We start from the raw sequence: 23089 nt of genomic DNA on the forward strand, positions 1-23089 counted from the left end.
CAGACGAACTAATTGATCTAAAAAGGCCATCTAGAGAGTGTCACTACACCGATTTACACATGAAAATAGTGAAAATAACAGTCTGCCATTCTTGGATGTACTAATAACAAAAACAGGAACCACTTTAAGCACCAGCATATATACTAAGCCTACCAACATAGGATTATGTACCTAGTCCTTGAGACTCAAAATACGATCATCCCGAGTCTTCAAACTGAGAATCAAGCAAACGTCGCGAGCCTTCATCAACAACAACAAGAAATAACCCTTCTCCGCGAGGATATTAGAAGCTTTAAGGCTAGCCAAGACCAACTCCAGCACGACTTGAATGATCTCCGTGAGGAAAATATGCGTCTAAAAACTGATGAAGCCATAAAAAAACAAGAGGAAGCTCTCAACAAAATGACTGCATGTATCAGTACATTATCCGCCCAACATTCTATCTCCCAGGATGAACAGGACCAGCAAAAGCTGCTTGACTTTGTTATTGTGTTTTCCCAAAATATTCCTGTGGAACGTGAAGGTGAAAAGTGTATTGAAATAGTTCATGCTCTCATAAAAGACGAATTGCGTGTCACTCTAAATAAAACAGACATTGCTGAGTAGGCAAAAAGAATCCATCAGGTCTAAATCAGCGAAAAATTAGCCTCAAGCTAGCTTCCCAATCCATAAAATCGCATCTTGTCCGGTCAGCTGCATCCCAACGAAAGGGAATCTCAAGACAATCGACTTGAGAATGGTCTAGGACGGACCGAAATGTCGTCGTCCCTTCACCTTCTAGTGTGTGGTCTGGTCATCATACATTAGCCACGTTATTGTGACTCATCGCCTGCAAAGGGAATCTACACCAACGAGTGCTTGACTAGAAAAAGACAGCAACTCCTCCACCGCCTGCGTCAAATCGTAATCAAAACCCAGCTGCGATTCATCAATGCTTCGTTAGAGATGGCATGATTAAAGCGAGAAAGACCTCAGAAGGTAAAATGTTTACAATTGCTAATGAGGATAACCTCAACACTTTCTTCTCCCAATGTGGTTTGTCCCACCTTAGTATCCCTCTCATTGAGTCAATATAATTAACCCCCCCTTGTCACCTAGTGCGGGCTAGGTATCCAAAGTCTCTTTGTTACACTTTTTCAAAGTAAATTTTAATTTAATTTATATTAAACAATGCTGTTTGTTGACCAAATTGTATTTTTGCTTTTTTTTCTGCCATGTTCCCCCCCCTTTTTTTCATTTTTTTTCTTATTTTTTCTCCGCACAATTTATACTTTAATCTCAACTAGTATTAAGTTTTAGTCTTAGTGTTTTTCCTGCCCAAAATGCTTTGTGTAATAGTGGTTTTAGGCATTGTATGTACTAGCTCTATCTATAAATCCATCAACTTTAGTATCTCACCTTGTATGTATGTACTTTACCTGAATAAATATTTGTATTTGTATTATTTGTATTATGCCTGAACGGTAAAAGTGAGTGCCCCCAAAGATACAAAGCCAGTGTTCTCAACGCTTACATTCGTCGAGCGCTTACCCACTTCTCCGAATGGAGCAACGTGAGTAGAGAGTTTGAAAGAATAACTCAGGTATTGGTGAACAATGGATATAGCAACGCGGAAATAAACGCTGCTATAAGAAGACACTTGGACCGATGGTATAATCCTGAACCAAGAACAGAAACCACAATACCTCCAGTAAAATTATATTACAAATTAAACATGCACAGTGAACATAAAAATGAAGAAAGAATAATGAAGGAAATAATTCGTAAAGGAGTAAAAAGCACTATTCCTGACCAAAACATAGACCTGATCATATTCTATAAAACAAAGAAGACTACTGATCGCCATATTAAAAATAGCCCAAAGACGTCGGAGAACCTTTTACAGCAGTCAAGCATTATATACATGTACACTAGCCCCCACGAAGGATTTAACCTTCTAAGTACATAGGTATGACGTCGACCAAGTTGACTAGGCGTTTGACATACCAATATTATACATATATATATATATATATATATATATATATATATATATATATATATATATATATATATATATATATATATATATATATATATGTCGTACCTAGTAGCCAGAACGCACTTCTCGGCCTACTATTCAAGGCCCGATTTGCCTAATAAGCCAAATTTTCCTGAATTAATATATTTTCTCAAATTTTTTTCTTATGATAAAGCTACCCATTTCATTACGTATGAGGTCATTTTTTTTTTATTGGAGTTAAAATTAACGTAGATATATGACCGAACCTAACCAACCCTACCTAACCTAACCTAACCTATCTTTATAGGTTAGGTTTGGTTAGGTAGCCGAAAAAGTTAGGTTAGGTTAGGTAGTCGAAAAACAAGTAATTCATGAAAACTTGGCTTATTAGGCAAATCGGGCCTTGCATAGTAGGCTGAAAAGTGAGTTCTGGCTACTAGGTACGACATATATATATATATATATATATATATATATATATATATATATATATATATATATATATATATATATATATATATATATGTATATATATGTCGTACCTAGTAGCCAGAACGCAGTTCTTGGCCTACTATGCAAGGCCCGATTTGCCTAATAAGCCAACTTTTCCTAAATTTATACAATTTTCGAATTTTGTTCTTTTGAAATGATAAAGCTATCCATTTCATTGTGTATGAGTTTAATTCTTTTAATTTGAGTTAAAACTAACGTAGATATATGACCGGACCTAACCAACCCTACCTAACCTAACCTAACCTATCTTTATAGGTTAGGTTAGGTTAGGTAGCCGAAAAAGTTAGGTTAGGTTAGGTTAGGTTAGGTAGGTTAGGTAGTCGAAAAATAAATAATTCATGAAAACTTGGCTTATTAGGCAAATCGGGCCTTGCATAGTAGGCTGAGAAGTGTGTTCTGGCTACTAGGTACGACATATATATATGTATATATATATATATATATATATATATATATATATATATATATATATATATATATATATATATATATGTATATATATATATATATATATGTATATATATATATATATATATATGTATATATATATATATATATATATATATATATATATATATATATATATATATATATATATATATATATATATATATATATATATATGTCGTACCTAGTAGCCAAAACGCACTTCTCAGCCTACTATGCAAGGCCCGATTTGCCTAATATGCCAAGTTTTCCTAAATTAATATATTTTCTATAATTTTTTTCTTATGAAATGATAAAGCTACCCATTTCATTATGTATGAGGTCAATTTTTTTTTATTGGAGTTAGAATTAACGTACATATATGACCGAACCTAACCAACCCTACCTAACCTAACCTAGCCTATCTTTATAGGTTAGGTTAGGTTAGGTAGCCGAAAAAGTTTAGTTAAGTTAGGTTAGGTAGGTTAGGTAGTCGAAAAAACATTAATTCATGAAAACTTGGGTTATTAGGCAAATCGGGCCTTGCATAGTAGGCTGAGAAGTGCGTTCTGGCTACTAGGTACGACATATATATATATATATATATATATATATATATATATATATATATATATATATATATATATATATATATATATATATATATATATATATCTATATTATATATGTATATATATATATCTATATTATATATGTATATATATATATGTATATATATATATGTATATATATATATATATATATATATATATATATATATATATATATATATATATATATATATATATATATATATATATATATATATATCTATATATATATATTATATATATATATATATATATATATATATATATATATCTATATTATATATATATATATATATATATATATATATATATATATATATATATATATATATATATCTATATTATATATATATATATATATATTTATATATATATATATATATATATATATATATATATATATATATATATATATATATATATATATATATATGTCGTACCTAGTAGCCAGAACGCACTTCTCAGCCTACTATACAAGGCCCGATTTGCCTAATAAGCCAAGTTTTCATGAATTATTTGTTTTTCGACTACCTAACCTACCTAACCTAACCTAACCTAACTTTTTCGGCTACCTAACCTAACCTAACCTATAAAGATAGGTTAGGTTAGGTTAGGTAGGGTTGGTTAGGTTCGGTCATATATCTACGTTAATTTTAACTTCAATAAAAATAAATTGACCTCATACATAATGAAATGGGTAGCTTTATCATTTCATAAGAAAAAAAATAGAGAAAATATATTATTTCAGGAAAACTTGGCTTATTAGGCAAATCGGGCCTTGCATAGAAGGCCAATAACTGCGTTCTGGCTACTAGGTACGACATATATATATATATATATATATATATATATATATATATATATATATATATATATATATATATATATATATATATATATATATATATATATATATATATATGTATGTCATACCTAGTAGCCAGAACGCTCTTCTCAGCCTACTATGCAAGACCCAATTTGCCTAATAAGCCAAGTTTTCATGAATTAATAGTTTTTCGACTACCTAACCTACCTAACCTAACCTAACCTAACTCTTTCGGCTACCAAACCAAACCTAACCTATAAAGATAGGTTAGGTTAGGTTAGGTAAGGTTGGTTAGGTTCGGTCATATATCTACGTTAATTTTAACTCCAATAAAAAAAATTGACCTCATACATAATGAAATGGGTAGCTTTATCATTTCATAAGAAAAAAATTATAGAAAATATATTAATTCATGAAAACTTGGCTTATTAGGCAAATCGGGTCTTGCATATTAGGCTGAGAAGTGCGTTCTGGGTACTAGGTACGACATATATATATATATATATATGCAATTGACGATCACAAAACACTGATCATTTTATGCGGAAAATCCACAGAGAAATATGAAAGGAGGTGAACGTTTCGGCTTTGTTAAAGCCTTTGTCAACACCAGACTGACTAAGGAGAAGGGAGAAGGGGGATATATAGGCCGACACCTGACCAACCCATCCCTAGGGTTGGTCAGGTGTAATTAACCAAAAAAGGTATAGCTTAGCTTAGAATGGTCAAAGAGGATTAAGCGGTCAGAGAATAAGGATGAAAGATTAAAGAAAAGCCTCATGAACACACAATATATGAATATACAATTATAATGAGACATTGTAAGCCTCTCTATCAGAGTTGTTTCTTAAACTGTTGTGCAATATTATAACTTAAAAATGGATCAAGTTTGTACATTCCAGTACTAACATTAAGAAGATTTGGACACTGATTAGAGCAGACTCAATCAAATTCCGTTCCACGAAATCCCCACAATTGGTAATGGTTTTTGCCCCATTCCAGTTAATATTGTGATCGCATAAACTCGTATGTAGATACAATGCATTAGACGTTTGGGCAGTTCTTATACTATAAGCATGTTGTGACAACCGCAATTGTAAGGACTTTCCTGTTTGTCCAAGGTACACAGAATCACAATCATTGCAGGGAATCGAATACACACAACCTGCTGTATCAGGGGAGTTTTTTATTAAATTGGATTTGATCGTACTATTAGTAAACACCAAATTTATATTAAGTTTCTTAAAAATCAGAGACAATTTTTCAAGTCCACTCGCATAAGGTACCACCAATGAGTTAATAATTTTTGGTTTCGCCTTAGGGACGTGATTATAAAACGTACGCTTGGCTTGTACAAACGAGAAATCCAAAAACCTCTTAGGATATTGTAAACTCTTCCCAATTTCATATATTTTAGCAATCTCTTCATCAAAAAACTCAGGGCTGCAAATCCTCAAAGCTCGTAGAAACATTCCTGAAAATACTGCCTGTTTAACTTTACTATGATGATTCGAATAAAAATGAACATACGACCCCACGTTGGTAGGTTTCCTATACACATTAAATTTGAACTTTCTAGTGACTCTATGAATCATAATGTCCAAAAACGGAAGAGTACCATTTTCCTCAGTTTCACAAGTGAATTTTATTGAAGGTACCAAAGAATTGAGTTCATTAAGAAAAACTATCTGGTCTTTGTTGCACGGCCATAAGCACAAAATATCATCAACATACCTAAACCAAACTACATTAGCCGGGATAATCCTGGATAAGATTTTTGTTTCAAAGAATTCCATATACAAATTGCTTAAAACTGGGGACAGGGGATTGCCCATCGCCATACCAAATGTTTGTTTGAAAAATTTTCCATTAAAACTAAAATAATTGTCTTTTATACACAATTTAATAAGTTCCAATACTTTATTGGTCTGCAAGCTCAAATTATATTTAGGCAGTTCCTCACGTAGAAATTCTAACAGATCATCAACAGGAACTTTAGTGAATAAAGAGGTCACATCGAAACTTATAAGTTTAAAATCAAAATTTAAATTCAGTGTGGATAGCTTATTAACTAAGTCCACATTGTTTGTCAAGTGTGAGTTGGAAATAGTACCAACTATAGGGGACAAAACTTTGACTAACCACTTAGAGAGTTTATAAGCCGCCGAACCAATTGAACTAATAATCGGCCTTGCCGGATTATATGGCTTATGAGTTTTTATAAGACCATACATGTAAGGAAGAGAGGGGGATCGACTTGTTAGCCTAGATATCAACTCTTTATCGCCTTTACACACAGTTTTAAGAGTTTTGTTAAAATGTGCAATCACTTTTTCAGTAGGATCTCTGTTAACCAATAGATAAGTATCCCTGTCTTCCAAGAGTAACTCCATTTTTCGGACATAGTCATCTTTATTCATAATAACTACTGCATTTGACTTATCAGCCTTGGTAATATGTAATGAACTATCTTTTTTGAGATTTTTGAACGCATGAACAAATCGACTTGGACAATTAGGAACAGAATTGTTAAGTAAAACGCCATACATCATACCTTTGCACACATTAATATCTTCAACTGAGACATTGCTATACTTTTCAAGATTGCTGAAACCTTTGGCAATATCTACATAATTGACTGTTCCGTTAGATGTGGCAAAGCTCAGGCCATATCCTAATGCAGTAATCGTGTCATTATCAAGCTGTCTATCCGAGAGGTTTATAACAAAATCCCGGTTGGAGTGTTTATTCCAGTCACTTTGTTGAATAAGTTTCTTTAATTTGAAATCAAGTTTAGTACTCACCTTTCTGCAGGTAGACCTCAAAGTAGTATAACAGTAATCCATCATACAACGGTTCCACTCAGGCGGAATGGCTTGGAGAAAAGCGTACTTACAGTTATTCACAACTTTAAAACATTCACGAACTTCAAATTTAAGTAAATCGATGTTTTTCATAAGCACTATGCGGGGTATCTCATCAAACGGCTGATCTGACAATTTAAGAACGCTGTTGGGTAATAATGAACGGGGAAGCACTTGTTCACTGAGGCATTTTCGAAGAAAACGAAGACGAATTTTTAAGGAATGAGATTTCACTAAAGCAGAACGAAGTTTAGTAACAAAAGTGTCGGCCAGTCAGGTGTCGGCCGGTCAGGTGTCGGCCTATATATCCCCCTTCTCCCTTCTCCTTAGTCAGTCTGGTGTTGACAAAGGCTTTAACAAAGCCGAAACGTTCACCTCCTTTCATATTTCTCTGTGGATTTTCCGCATAAAATGATCAGTGTTTTGTGATCGTCAATTGCATCAATGGATACCACGTGCCAGTTTCTTGCCTTCTCCTCTCTCTACCCTTCCCTTAAACCTTTTGTTACTAAACTTCGTTCTGCTTTAGTGAAATCTCATTCCTTAAAAATTCGTCTTCGTTTTCTTCGAAAATGCCTCAGTGAACAAGTGCTTCCCCGTTCATTATTACCCAACAGCGTTCTTAAATTGTCAGATCAGCCGTTTGATGAGATACCCCGCATAGTGCTTATGAAAAACATCGATTTACTTAAATTTGAAGTTCGTGAATGTTTTAAAGTTGTGAATAACTGTAAGTACGCTTTTCTCCAAGCCATTCCGCCTGAGTGGAACCGTTGTATGATGGATTACTGTTATACTACTTTGAGGTCTGCCTGCAGAAAGGTGAGTACTAAACTTGATTTCAAATTAAAGAAACTTATTCAACAAAGTGACTGGAATAAACACTCCAACCGGGATTTTGTTATAAACCTCTCGGATAGACAGCTTGATAATGACACGATTACTGCATTAGGATATGGCCTGAGCTTTGCCACATCTAACGGAACAGTCAATTATGTAGATATTGCCAAAGGTTTCAGCAATCTTGAAAAGTATAGCAATGTCTCAGTTGAAGATATTAATGTGTGCAAAGGTATGATGTATGGCGTTTTACTTAACAATTCTGTTCCTAATTGTCCAAGTCGATTTGTTCATGCGTTCAAAAATCTCAAAAAAGATAGTTCATTACATATTACCAAGGCTGATAAGTCAAATGCAGTAGTTATTATGAATAAAGATGACTATGTCCGAAAAATGGAGTTACTCTTGGAAGACAGGGATACTTATCTATTGGTTAACAGAGATCCTACTGAAAAAGTGATTGCACATTTTAACAAAACTCTTAAAACTGTGTGTAAAGGCGATAAAGAGTTGATATCTAGGCTAACAAGTCGATCCCCCTCTCTTCCTTACATGTATGGTCTTATAAAAACTCATAAGCCATATAATCCGGCAAGGCCGATTATTAGTTCAATTGGTTCGGCGGCTTATAAACTCTCTAAGTGGTTAGTCAAAGTTTTGTCCCCTATAGTTGGTACTATTTCCAACTCACACTTGACAAACAATGTGGACTTAGTTAATAAGCTATCCACACTGAATTTAAATTTTGATTTTAAACTTATAAGTTTCGATGTGACCTCTTTATTCACTAAAGTTCCTGTTGATGATCTGTTAGAATTTCTACGTGAGGAACTGCCTAAATATAATTTGAGCTTGCAGACCAATAAAGTATTGGAACTTATTAAATTGTGTATAAAAGACAATTATTTTAGTTTTAATGGAAAATTTTTCAAACAAACATTTGGTATGGCGATGGGCAATCCCCTGTCCCCAGTTTTAAGCAATTTGTATATGGAATTCTTTGAAACAAAAATCTTATCCAGGATTATCCCGGCTAATGTAGTTTGGTTTAGGTATGTTGATGATATTTTGTGCTTATGGCCGTGCAACAAAGACCAGATAGTTTTTCTTAATGAACTCAATTCTTTGGTACCTTCAATAAAATTCACTTGTGAAACTGAGGAAAATGGTACTCTTCCGTTTTTGGACATTATGATTCATAGAGTCACTAGAAAGTTCAAATTTAATGTGTATAGGAAACCTACCAACGTGGGGTCGTATGTTCATTTTTATTCGAATCATCATAGTAAAGTTAAACAGGCAGTATTTTCAGGAATGTTTCTACGAGCTTTGAGGATTTGCAGCCCTGAGTTTTTTGATGAAGAGATTGCTAAAATATATGAAATTGGGAAGAGTTTACAATATCCTAAGAGGTTTTTGGATTTCTCGTTTGTACAAGCCAAGCGTACGTTTTATAATCACGTCCCTAAGGCGAAACCAAAAATTATTAACTCATTGGTGGTACCTTATGCGAGTGGACTTGAAAAATTGTCTCTGATTTTTAAGAAACTTAATATAAATTTGGTGTTTACTAATAGTACGATCAAATCCAATTTAATAAAAAACTCCCCTGATACAGCAGGTTGTGTGTATTCGATTCCCTGCAATGATTGTGATTCTGTGTACCTTGGACAAACAGGAAAGTCCTTACAATTGCGGTTGTCACAACATGCTTATAGTATAAGAACTGCCCAAACGTCTAATGCATTGTATCTACATACGAGTTTATGCGATCACAATATTAACTGGAATGGGGCAAAAACCATTACCAATTGTGGGGATTTCGTGGAACGGAATTTGATTGAGTCTGCTCTAATCAGTCAGTGTCCAAATCTTCTTAATGTTAGTACTGGAATGTACAAACTTGATCCATTTTTAAGTTATAATATTGCACAACAGTTTAAGAAACAACTCTGATAGAGAGGCTTACAATGTCTCATTATAATTGTATATTCATATATTGTGTGTTCATGAGGCTTTTCTTTAATCTTTCATCCTTATTCTCTGACCGCTTAATCCTCTTTGACCATTCTAAGCTATGCTATACCTTTTTTGGTTAATTACACCTGACCAACCCTAGGGATGGGTTGGTCAGGTGTCGGCCTATATATCCCCCTTCTCCCTTCTCCTTAGTCAGTCTGGTGTTGACAAAGGCTTTAACAAAGCCGAAACGTTCACCTCCTTTCATATTTCTCTGTGGATTTTCCGCATATATATATATATATATATATATATATATATATATATATATATATATATATATATATAATCTTTGGACAACACCCACCAGTGGGACTCGAACCCAGAAAGCACAACTACCTTCCAGTAGCTGGCATAACTAGTATGCTTTAACCCACTACACCATCAGACCTTACAAAAGAAGTAGATAGTTCGAGATATATATCCCAAACATCTCCACTTCCCGAAGGCACCAGATGAGTGTGGGGTCAGTCTGCATTTTCCATCAAGCCACTGTCAGTGTGAGAGAACTCGTGTCCAGCTTATAAGCCTATACTTGCATAAACCACAAGTGAAGATTAATAATCTTTGGACAACACCCACCAGTGGGACTCGAACCCAGAAAGCACAACTACCTTCCAGTAGCTGGCATAACTAGTATGCTTTAACCCACTACACCATCAGACCTTACAAAAGAAGTAGATAGTTCGAGATATATATCCCAAACATCTCCACTTCCCGAAGGCACCAGATGAGTGTGGGGTCAGTCTGCATTTTCCATCAAGCCACTGTCAATGTGAGAGAACTCGTGTCCAGCTTATAAGCCTATACTTGCATAAACCACAAGTGAAGATTAATAATCTTTGGACAACACCCACCAGTGGGACTCGAACCCAGAAAGCACAACTACCTTCCAGTAGCTGGCATAACTAGTATGCTTTAACCCACTACACCATCAGACCTTACAAAAGAAGTAGATAGTTCGAGATATATATCCCAAACATCTCCACTTCCCGAAGGCACCAGATGAGTGTGGGGTCAGTCTGCATTTTCCATCAAGCCACTGTCAATGTGAGAGAACTCGTGTCCAGCTTATAAGCCTATACTTGCATAAACCACAAGTGAAGATTAATAATCTTTGGACAACACCCACCAGTGGGACTCGAACCCAGAAAGCACAACTACCTTCCAGTAGCTGGCATAACTAGTATGCTTTAACCCACTACACCATCAGACCTTACAAAAGAAGTAGATAGTTCGAGATATATATCCCAAACATCTCCACTTCCCGAAGGCACCAGATGAGTGTGGGGTCAGTCTGCATTTTCCATCAAGCCACTGTCAATGTGAGAGAACTCGTGTCCAGCTTATAAGCCTATACTTGCATAAACCACAAGTGAAGATTAATAATCTTTGGACAACACCCACCAGTGGGACTCGAACCCAGAAAGCACAACTACCTTCCAGTAGCTGGCATAACTAGTATGCTTTAACCCACTACACCATCAGACCTTACAAAAGAAGTAGATAGTTCGAGATATATATCCCAAACATCTCCACTTCCCGAAGGCACCAGATGAGTGTGGGGTCAGTCTGCATTTTCCATCAAGCCACTGTCAATGTGAGAGAACTCGTGTCCAGCTTATAAGCCTATACTTGCATAAACCACAAGTGAAGATTAATAATTATACTAGTTATGCCAGCTACTGGAAGGTAACTACAGGGCGCCTTAATCCGCTTGACCATCAGGGCCGGACAAAAGGAAGTGATAGCCAAGGCTATTTGAACCACTTCCCCGCCGGCAACTCGGATGGTAATCTTGGGCATAGCATTTCACCAAATCACCTCATTCTTTGGGGCACACGTGAGGAACACAAATGCGAACAAGCCTGAATGGTCCCCAGGACTATATGCGACTGAAAACTCACACCTGAAAACTCACACTGAAAACTCACCAAAGAATGAGGTGATTTGGTAAAATGCTATGCCCAAGATTACCATCCGAGTTGCCGGCGGGGAAGTGGTTCAAATAGCCTTGGCTATCACTTCCTTTTGTCCGGCCGTGATGGTCAAGCGGATTAAGGCGCCCTGTAGTTACCAGTTGCGTTGCTCCTGGGAGTATGGGTTCGAGTCACTTCTGGGGTGTGAGTTTTCAGTCGCATATAGTCCTGGGGACCATTCAGGCTTGTTCATATATATATATATATATATATATATATATATATATATATATATATATATATATATATATATATATATATATATATATATATATATATATATATATATATATATATATATATATATATATATATATATATATATATATGTATGTATGTATGTATGTGTGTGTGTATATCACGAAAATAAACACGTGATTAAGAATGTGACAATGTCAGACCACGGAGGAAAAATGAAACAGGAATTTCCTTAAGTACTTTCGTATATTAAATACATCTTCAGAAGGTCATTTTACAGATCGAGTCATGGGTATAAATAGGCAGGAGAGAGTGGTGAAGTAAGGTGAGGTACAATACTTGGACAACGCAGACGGCCCATTGGCCCATCAGATGCACCCAATTGGCCCATCCGATGTAGCCCAATGACCCATCTGATACAGCAGACATACAAGCATAATACATAGGTAATTATAACATAAAGAGGTATATATATACAATAAATTAGTGAGACAAATGTTTTTCAATGATCCTACTTAAATCGCCCTTTAGCTGATCTATTAGAAATGGATCTAAGTTATATAGACCACTACTAATATTCAAATTACTTTCTTTGGTGATCTGTATCAAAGCAGATTCAATTATGTTTCTGTTATAGGTGCTTTTACAATTTGTTATTGAAGAAGCACTCTCCCAATCAATTTGGTGAGCTTTTTCTGACAAATGCACAAACAAAGCATTAGACAATTGGCCATGTCTTACAGAGTATTTATGTTGCGATATTCTACATTTTAAATCTTTAGATGTTTGCCCGACATAGAACTTATTACATTCCTTACAAGGTATTTTATAAATGACGCAATTATCACTACGAGGGCTGTTCCTAACTAATAGCTTACCAACAGTGTTTTCGTAGCTAAACATTACATCTATATTAAAAAGTTTCAAGGCCTTGACAATATTCTCAAACCCAGAGAAATATGGTAAACATAACACATTCTTTGGGCGAATCCTTTCACTGCATACATTATTATAATATGTACGACGTGCTTTGTTACGACAAACTTCCAAAAAAAAAATACGATTAGAAAAATTAGATTAGGTTAAAAAAAATGCGATTTAAGTAGGATCATTGAAAAACATTTGTCTCACTAATTTATTGTATATATTTACCTCTTTATGTTATAATTACCTATGTATTATGCTTGTATGTCTGCTGTATCAGATGGGCCATTGGGCTACATCGGATGTGCCAATTGGGTGCATCTGATGGGCCAATGGGCCGTCTGCGTTGTCCAAGTATTGTACCTCACCTTACTTCACCACTCTCTCCTGCCTATTTATACCCATCACTCGATCTGTAAAATGACCTTCTGAAGATGTATTTAATATATGAAAGTACTTAAGGAAATTCCTGTTTCATTTTTCCTCCGTGGTCTGACATTGTCATATATATATATATATATATATATATATATATATATATATATATATATATATATATATATATATATATATATATATATATATATATATATATATATATATATATAATACTTTTTATTTTCTTCTCCGAGGCTATGGGTCCCCACATTGGCACCAGAGGTGGTACCCTCACAAACTTTTTAAAAAAAAAAAAAAAATATATATATATATATATATATATATATATATATATATATATATATATATATATATATATATATATATATATATATATATATATATACATATATATATATATATATATATATATATATATATATATATATATATATATACATATATATATATATATACATATATATATATATACATATATATATATATATATATATATATATATATATATATATATATATATATATATATATACTATATACTATATACTATACTATATATATATATATATATATATGTCGTACCTAGTAGCCAGAACGTACTTCTCAGCCTACTATGCAAGGCCAAATTTGCCTCATAAGCCAAGTTTTCATGAAATAATTGTTTTTCGACTACCTAACCTACCTAACCTAACCTAACCTAACTTTCTTTGGCTACCTAACCGAACCTAACCTATAGAGATAGGTTAGGTTAGGTTAGGTAGGGTTGGTTAGGTTCGGTCATATATCTACGTTAATTTTAATTCCAATAACAAAAAATTGACCTCATACATAATGAAATTGGTAGCTTTATCATTTCATAAGAAAAAAATTAGAGAAAATATATTAATTCATGAAAACTTGGCTTATTAGGCAAATCGGGCCTTGCATAGTAGGCTCAGAAGTGCGTTCTGGCTACTAGGTACGACATATATATATATATATATATATATATATATATATATATATATATATATATATATATATATATATATATATATCCTGGAGGATATTATTGATTGGACCATTATCCCCACAGACACAAATCAGAGGATCCATTTAACAATTTACTACGAAAACAAGAAGACGACAAACCTTCTTATGAAGAACTCTCCAGACACCAAACAGAACGCCTTAAGAGAGATCAAGGTATGTTCATCCCGTACCTCAGATTATTTCCTCTGCCAATTTGAGTGTGCCTACTCCTAAGCGTATGGCCTCCAACTTTGAACAGTCAAGCATTCTTTCTCAAAGTATAGATATAATTTTTGTACCTAATTCAGTTAAATTTAAATTAATTATTATGAAGCTATATGTCTTATTTTTATTTCCCGTTAGCTCTCTTCAATATTATTGGCCAGAATTTTGCCGTGTGTCTTACAGACCTGCTGAATTACAAGTGATTCATTAAGTAAAGGATGTTACAACCATAACAATGTTGTGTACCGTGATTCGGAGCCGCTGCGTCGACTTAGCCGTAAATCAGTAAGAGTTGGGTCTATCTTATCTTCATCATTAATTTGGTTGACAAACTCTTTACGATGGCGACGCATGTAGTCAAGAATGTTGCCATACTTGCAGTACTCCACAAGAAGTAGTAGTTCACCTGAGATAAAGGATAACAATTATAAGTTTGCTGTTGCTTTAGTGATGCGGGGAAAGATATGTAATAATGTTCAATCTGGTGTTGATTTATGCAGGCTAACATTAACAATACCTATGTAATAGTCTCTATATAGTAGCCATATTCTGTCATGGGGCGCCATGGTCTTCTAAGTAAACATAAAATAGCATTTTCAGGTGTTATAATGTTAATGAAGACCGAGTTATTCCATTTTGGGTTTTTAGATGTACAGTCCACCTTTGCTGTGACAACAATACTAACATGTAGTTTAGTAGTACATTTTAGTGTTTGCCAGCAACACTAAAAAATTACCCTAGCTCTTCTCACACTGGCAGTCACCATGAGAACCTCCTGTAGTGCACCTCATCAAATGTAAGAGATTAATATCAACAGCAGCAATACCTGTCTCAGAAACATCTACTTCGAGATACACTGCTATTTTGTCTCAAAGGGTTGAAGAAGTACAAGTTGTTTTAGATTCAGCTACTCGGAACAAAAAGTTGCAAGTACCACGGGCTATGGTGAGCACATCATGGAGTTACCTTGCACAGGAGCTGGGCTGTATGTGGTGAGTATAGGCTGTTGGAACTTTATTTTATACATACTGTTGCTCTGCCTGAGGTCAGGTACGGTCATCCTATTTGACTGAACCAGCTCCGACCCATCTAAACAAACTGTTCAAGTATCCTCTTATCTTTTTATGTAGTCCCACTTACAATAAAGTCTATTGTAAGTGGTTGGATAAAAGCAAAACTGACATTTTACTTTTATCCGGCCACAATTAGAACGTCAGTAGGTAGAAAAGGTACAAAGTACACCTAAAACTGTAATGTACTCAAACTCAAAGTAATTTACTTAAACACATATGGGATTACAGTACATTTAAAATAAGCGAACTTGGGAAAAAAGCACAAATGGAAAACCTGGATGTAATAGCACTTGTTAGGATTAAGGTATTTTGTAGGATTGAATACTATATAGGTTAAGTGCATAATGTTTCGAGCAGATGCTCTTTTGTTTTATAAACATTGTAAATAGTAAGTCATGTAACCAATACCCGGTGACATCTTTGTTGTTGTTGTAATAAATGCCACATGGTGTGCACGTTCGTTTCTCTTCCTGATGAATTATAACAGTGGCGACGAGGATTAACACCTAAAACAGAGAGCCCGGGTACAAGACGAGGAGTGGCGCATCAGAGGGAGGAGTACATCATGTGGAAGAATTTAGAACACAGTGAGTTGTGTTAAACCCTGTGGGCATGGCTGCCCCATCACTCATCCCAATGGAGCCATATGATGATACCAAGATCTCGTTAGACCTGTGTCTGAGCCAGCTGGAAGCAAACTTCCAGTACTGTGGGATTAAGGACACAAACAATAAAGCAGTACTCTTAGTTTCACTGGGTACAGCAGTATATAATGCCCTGGGTAACGTGTGCGTGCTGGAGCTAACACACACGAAGACCTATGAAGCCTGCTTAAATGTCATTATACAGTGAAACATTCATATCACGGGGAGTTTGGTGGATTTCCAGAAGAGGCCGAAAAAACAGCAGGAATCCTTACAGGATTTAAATGCTGAAATTAAAGGCGTATAAAGTAACACAAGGCCATAGAGTGCTCTGATATTGACAAGATAACAGGTGGCCAGGATCCTGTTCAATTTCCAAAACCCCCATGCCTGAATGTCAACCCAAGAAAAATACCCAAATACAGCAGTGAGAGCAGCATATTTCCTCACATCATGAGCATGAAGATAGACCTCAGGCTGGCTAGACTTCATAACCCTGCAGACAACCTGAGACACACGAGCCCTGGAACAGGGATTACGCAGGTACCTGTAACAACGTAAAGCAGCAACCGGACACAAAATATGATGCACCCGCGGCCTAACTAACCAAGCAAACAACAACCCAATAGACCCCTCTGGAAGCCCGCCATCTCATTCTTCGCCATGCAAACTAACAAAACAATCCCCAGGACAAAAGGAGCAAAACCTTCTACGCCGGAGAAGAGCATGAAGCTCTCCAACCTGACCCCCCCCCCCCCAAGGCTAAAGCCAACAAAAACAAAGCTTTTACAAAACAATCACCTACCGATGGGGTCACTACAAACTGGAGGGAGGAGAGAAACGAGAGCACCTTGTCCAAAGACCAAGAAAATTGGCAGCACATTAGCAGGCCAGAGGCAAAAATACGCACGAGAGCTTATGGAATGAAGCAGGAGTGACTTCCAGCCCGAATGCAAGCTAGAGTGGCTCCGCCAATGCCGCACAATAAGAAGTGACAGTATTCAGCATGAGATGCCAGTTCTAACAAAGAACTGGTACAGACACTGGCAAGACCCTACGAAGGGAAAGGAAATGGCGGAAAGACCACCAGTAGACTCCATACTGCTGCTGAGAGGAAGATTGCAGGTGGGACACCATCAAAGAAGCCACTTGATCACCTTATAAATGGCGATACTTCCACGTCAAAAAGATGAGACGCTAAGAGTTCAGGTTAATCTCTCGGGTTCAGACACCGAGCAAGCAGCACCTGAAACCAAGGCTGGGCCGTTCTTCATAAGCCAAGCCAACACCTGAACTGATAAAGGTACAAGAACCCCCCACCTCGACCATTCTTGCCGAAAAGAGACCACTGTGATGGCCTCGTAATCGGGGAATGGCGCCACATATAACAGGAGACGCCAAGACCATGCCGACACAAAGAAGTTCATCTTCGGGGGCCCGAATGTCCAGCAAACCCAAAGGAAGGTGGCGTCGTCGACCGACCATGCTGTGGAAAGAGGAAGGGAGTGTGACAGGCTGTCTGCCAGAACGTTGGGCACACCCTGAATATGAACAGCGTGGAGAGCCAAACCCCAAGAACTCAGCTGAAGAGCCACTCAAAGCAATCAGCTCCAAAGAGCCACTACGGGCTCACCATAGCCCGTGTTACTTGGAACTTTTTGTTCCAGGTAGCGATCTTTAACAACAAACAACGGACTGCAGAGACCACCCCCCCCTGCGGGGTCTCTGCGGGTCTCTGTGGTCCGGTGCACAGTAACCAATGGTGCACAGTACAAATGGAGCCGGATCACAGAGCTTGAGGGATCCGAATCCTACGTAACACTTGCTAAACAGCCGCAAACTCCCGCACCGTGCTATGAGCCCGATGGAAGGATGGAGCCCCAACGCCCCTGGCCAGCACAAAACCCCAGCCGAGATTTGAAGAACGTGCTCAATGAACATATCGAGTGTGTGCAAAGGAAGACGCATTGGCACTAAACCCCCGAAAAACTTGGAGAAGCCGGAGATGCAGCATCCAATGCAAGGATTCCAGGATCAAATCCAGCGGTCGTGAGAGCGGTTAAAGGGGCTGTCCCGAAGGTACAAGAACAGCCACTGAAGCCAAACCGTGCCCAGTGGGAAAACCAACAAGGCAAAGTTCAGGCTCCTGCACAGCTGTTTGAGCAACCACCGCATGACTCGGGTCCCTCTCAAAAAGAGCTGAAAGCAGGACTGCAGGAGAGGGAGAGAGACAGACGCCATCCAAGAATCCCACACGAGGACTAACCAAGGCCGAATCTGGGACAGAACCAACTGGGACTCCCACCAATTCCAAAGGGAAACGATCCCGGCAAGCTGGGAAAGAACCAGATCACTGGCCAGCAGACAAGCAGACCAGAAGGAAGCCCACACTAACTAACCAACGACATAGGCTGTCAGCCAGGAAGGCACCAGAAACACGAAACACCTACTAGCAGAATAAGAAGAATGGAACTCAAAGAAAACTGGATCTAACACCTAGTTGAAACTGGGTCTGACCAGAGGCATGCGCCAACCTTCCAAAGGGAATCCAAGCAGAAGAAAACCTCTGAAAAGACGAATCCGAGGAACCATAGGGAACCCGAAAATGAACCTGGGGGGGAGCCCTCTCTACCACATTTGCCAGCAGAAAGATGCCCCACAAGAATGAAAAGTGTCTGTAGACATCTATAAAAAAGAACATAATATGGAGGGGAAGTCACAGGACCCTGATAAAAAAAGCACTACGGCTAAAACAGCCATAATACGGACAGGATATTGATGGCCGCAGGGTTTAGAGCCGGAAGATCATACAGGGCAAGTGCACCAGGCACAAAACTGGTGCCCAGAAAAATAAAGAAATCTACCCCAGAACCACAGTCAGAAAACACTAAAACACCTCCCAAAAGTCCACAGGGAAACATACAGGGTAGGACGCCAAGAATATGAAGAACAAGACATAGAATGTCAAGAAGCAGCTGTAGGATCATGGACGTTCCCAAGGAAAGTACGCACAGCAGGAGTGGTCTTGAAGAATGGACTTTAAGCAAGCAACACATACATAGGGGAAGAAAAGAGCCCCCCAAGAACCCAAACTTCCAGAGGAAGAGATAAAAGACAGCCATACATGCCATTGTAGACAAAACAGGGTAGGAAAAAGATGGATGACTGAAGACGAACAGAACACCAAGAAAGGAACACCAGGGGCAACTGAGTACCCAAATGAGCCACATAAACAAGAAAAGGAACATCCCCAGAGGCAGAGGAGGAAGGAAAGTGAATGCAGGAAGCAAAGCTGAGGTGAAGGCTACAAACGAAGAACCCCAGGAAAAAACACGGGGAAGAGGCAGGCGCAAAAAGCCAAAGTGTGACCCCAACAAGCACAATAAAAGCAGTACAGCGAGAGAAGCACAAACTCACCAAAACAACCAACACCACCTCAGCAGGGATGCAGGAACTCGGAGCAATTTACATACCCCTAACAGAGCAGACATAACCCAAACCAGAACTATGTCACTGTTAAGAGCAGGAGCACAAAACAGAAGCAAAACACACCCCAAAAAGTGAGTGCAAATGCCCAGCTGCCGCATGCAAATAAAACATACACCACCGCCCTGGCGGCTGGGCATGAAAGCGACCCCAGTAAAGCAAAATGGCCTCCAAAACAAACATCCTAGCCAGTAACGGATGCGCCCGATGCAAGGGTGCTTAAATCACACCAGAAAATGTGATCAAACCAAAGCAGAAGGGAACGAAAAGCCATGCACTCCTCGCGGCCTCCCCCCAAAGCCCTGCAAACACCCAACAGAGGCCCTGGGCAGTGCCCTCATCCATGCCCACCACCCAAGAAGAAAAGGCGGAGTCCAGGGTAAAAGGCTTCAAAGAAGAGAGTCTACTGGGTCGACCAGAAGCCTTGGCAGGATAATCGAGCTCAACCACCTCCATACCCAAATCAGAAGGAGCATTCTCCAAAGCCACTAGAGTTTCAACTCTAGCTAAACCCCACCCCCGATCCCAAAACCCTCAGACTTTAGGGAGCTAGCAGCAGAGGGTGGGGGAGGGAGGGAGGGTGGAGGAGCAGGGTGAACCATGCCCACCTGGGAAAGAAGTAGGGGTGTGGACAAAACTAAAATCGATACGACTAACGCCCCTCAGTCCTAGTCCCTAAAACCTAAGCGGGGCACTTCTGGGGCTTCCAAATGGGTAACCAATCTGGCTCGTTGCAACAAAAAATACCTTGCATGCAATGCAGTCACTGTCTGAGCTCTAAGATCTTCAGACAAGGAATGGGTAAACTGGAGCTCGAGTGGAGAACAAATCCCGCACTACTCCACGTCAAAGGTGTCACCGACCCAGCGGGCAGCATGATGGAGGTAGCACAGATGATCGTCACCCTGAAACGGGCAACGAACAACCTTCAAACTCATACAAGGCAAGAGAGGACTGTGAAGAGATGCCCACGATCACCCCGAGCCCTAACGGATTTTCCAGGGCTTCAAGGGAGGGGGGGGGGATAATGTTAATCCATACGGGGAACTCAGGCACTGGGCTAGCTAAGCCCAGAACCCTAAGTTGAACTCTGTCTATTACAAGGCAAACTGACTACCAGTAGGACCCGTGAAACATCGAGGGCACTAGAGGAAGACTACCAGACACAACCTAGGTGGACCTAATGGGAAGCTAGGCTGCCCTCCTCCAGAAGACAGGGCTAGAATAAATGCAAAACCCCCAAAATCCCACAACAAACAACTGACAGTCAGAGAGAGACTTGGCTGTCAGAAATTTCCAACACCCCCAATTACTAACCCCTACACAGCAATATAAAAGCCTTGTGTTAGGAAAATAAATTTATTAATAATATTACATTCTAGTGCGGGAACGTGACAAATTTTTCCTACTAGCCATGGTCGGCTGTTAAGTCAGCCGACTCAAAACGGTGACAAATTTTTTTTTTAATTCTAAATTAAACCCAGTCTAAAATCTGCTTTATTTGCCTGTAAATTTGATTGGAAATTTATTTAATGTAACTAGAATAAATTATACTTCCATCCAAGGTGAAATTTCCACAGCTGGGACCAGTCGATTCATAGTTGGAATAAAAGTCATGTCACTTATGAAACACTCCTTATATGTATTTTAAACTACAAATTCTTTGATCCAGTGTTTTGAACAATGGAAAATTATTCTCTTCTAATAATTTGATGTAAATTATTAGGGCGTAAAATGTTGTCGACATCGTCTTGTTAATGAACAAGATGAAATTTAAATAACACGACTTATTTCCTGTTTTTTTTTTTTTTTTTTGGAGAGAGGGGCACGAGCTTGAAGCCTTACTTGCTCAGAGCGACGCACATCAACAAGGGCTCAAAAAGGTCCCTGCTGAATGTTTTAGATCTTAGTAGAGATTTATGGCCATACTTTTTGTATGCTAAAGTTAACCAATTGTTAAAATGCACAGGACCCAAAACTCCTACAGTAAGTTTAACATATACTCAAGAGTAGCCAAAAATTAGGCTACTCATAATTAAATTAATATTTATAGCAGTAAGTTACCTGCCATAAATCTTAGCCTAGCTTGACCAATCTCCATTAATAAATTAAATGACTGACTCCACAGCTACCAGTCTATAAGCCTAATGTACAAAGTAGCAATAGTGGGCCACAGCTAATTACCCATAGTATTAACTCACATACCTGACATAGAAGTAAAAATATTCAGGTCTCTAGGAGCTACAGCTCGTAATTTTTACAACAATCCTGAACTAATGGCAGCTTTGGAGTGGCTACATTATTTAACTATCATTTTTCTCGGTGGCAACGACATACATCCAACTCGCCACCCAGCCAAAACAATTAATGTCAGAAATATAATCCATTTCTTTAAGGAAAATAACTGCATGGTTGTTTTCACTCTGGTGGAACCTTGCACATCAGAACTTTCGGCTCAGAAGGAAGGTGAGATTGGAAGCTATCTATATAAATTTCACAGCTCGACCGTTCTGTGAAAATATTTCTCCAGATGGAGTGCACCCATCACCGGAGTTTAGAACACATGTGGCCAACAAACTAATTAATACAATAAAATATCATAGGAGATTGTGGTGTGAAGGCCAAATATAATGTATGATATTCCCTGTGTAACTGTACATATTCTTATATAAACAAAATTAAGTAAGTAATTATCAAAGAAGGCACCAACTTGGGAAGGCTATGGAGCACCATCAAATGTGCGAAATAATCAGAGGGCGCTAAATATCTCTAATGATGCCAATAAGAGAACAGAAACGCATAAGGCGAACGATATCAAAAGTATCCAATTCACCAAGAATTCTATCGAGGGAAAAGTGACCGCAGGGGACGGTCAGAAAGCAAGACACACTTGTCCTGGAAGTCAAGACATTCAACAAGGATATATACAACTGTATTAGGGACAATGCAGTTAGGACAATAAGGAGCAAGGTGGTGCTCCATTGTCTGTGAGTTAAGCACATATGGCCAATACGCAGCCTTGCCAGAGCTGTTTCCCATCGCCGGTTATG

The 23089-nt window shown here is 37.8% G+C and overlaps 1 protein-coding gene across 1 annotated transcript in view; it reads right to left on the bottom strand.

Annotated features, from left to right (window-relative positions):
* LOC123762810 (uncharacterized) overlaps window positions 1-23089 on the bottom strand; it is a 367859-nt gene that overhangs the window by 67648 nt on the left and 277122 nt on the right. Inside the window, exon 16 of the mRNA XM_069332301.1 lies at window positions 15083-15242. Within this exon, the coding sequence (XP_069188402.1) occupies window positions 15083-15242 (160 nt within the window). The remainder of the gene's footprint in view (window positions 1-15082; window positions 15243-23089) is intronic.

This window comes from Procambarus clarkii, chromosome 27 (assembly GCF_040958095.1).
Source record: "Procambarus clarkii isolate CNS0578487 chromosome 27, FALCON_Pclarkii_2.0, whole genome shotgun sequence".
Classification (NCBI taxonomy): Eukaryota; Metazoa; Arthropoda; class Malacostraca; order Decapoda; family Cambaridae; genus Procambarus; species Procambarus clarkii.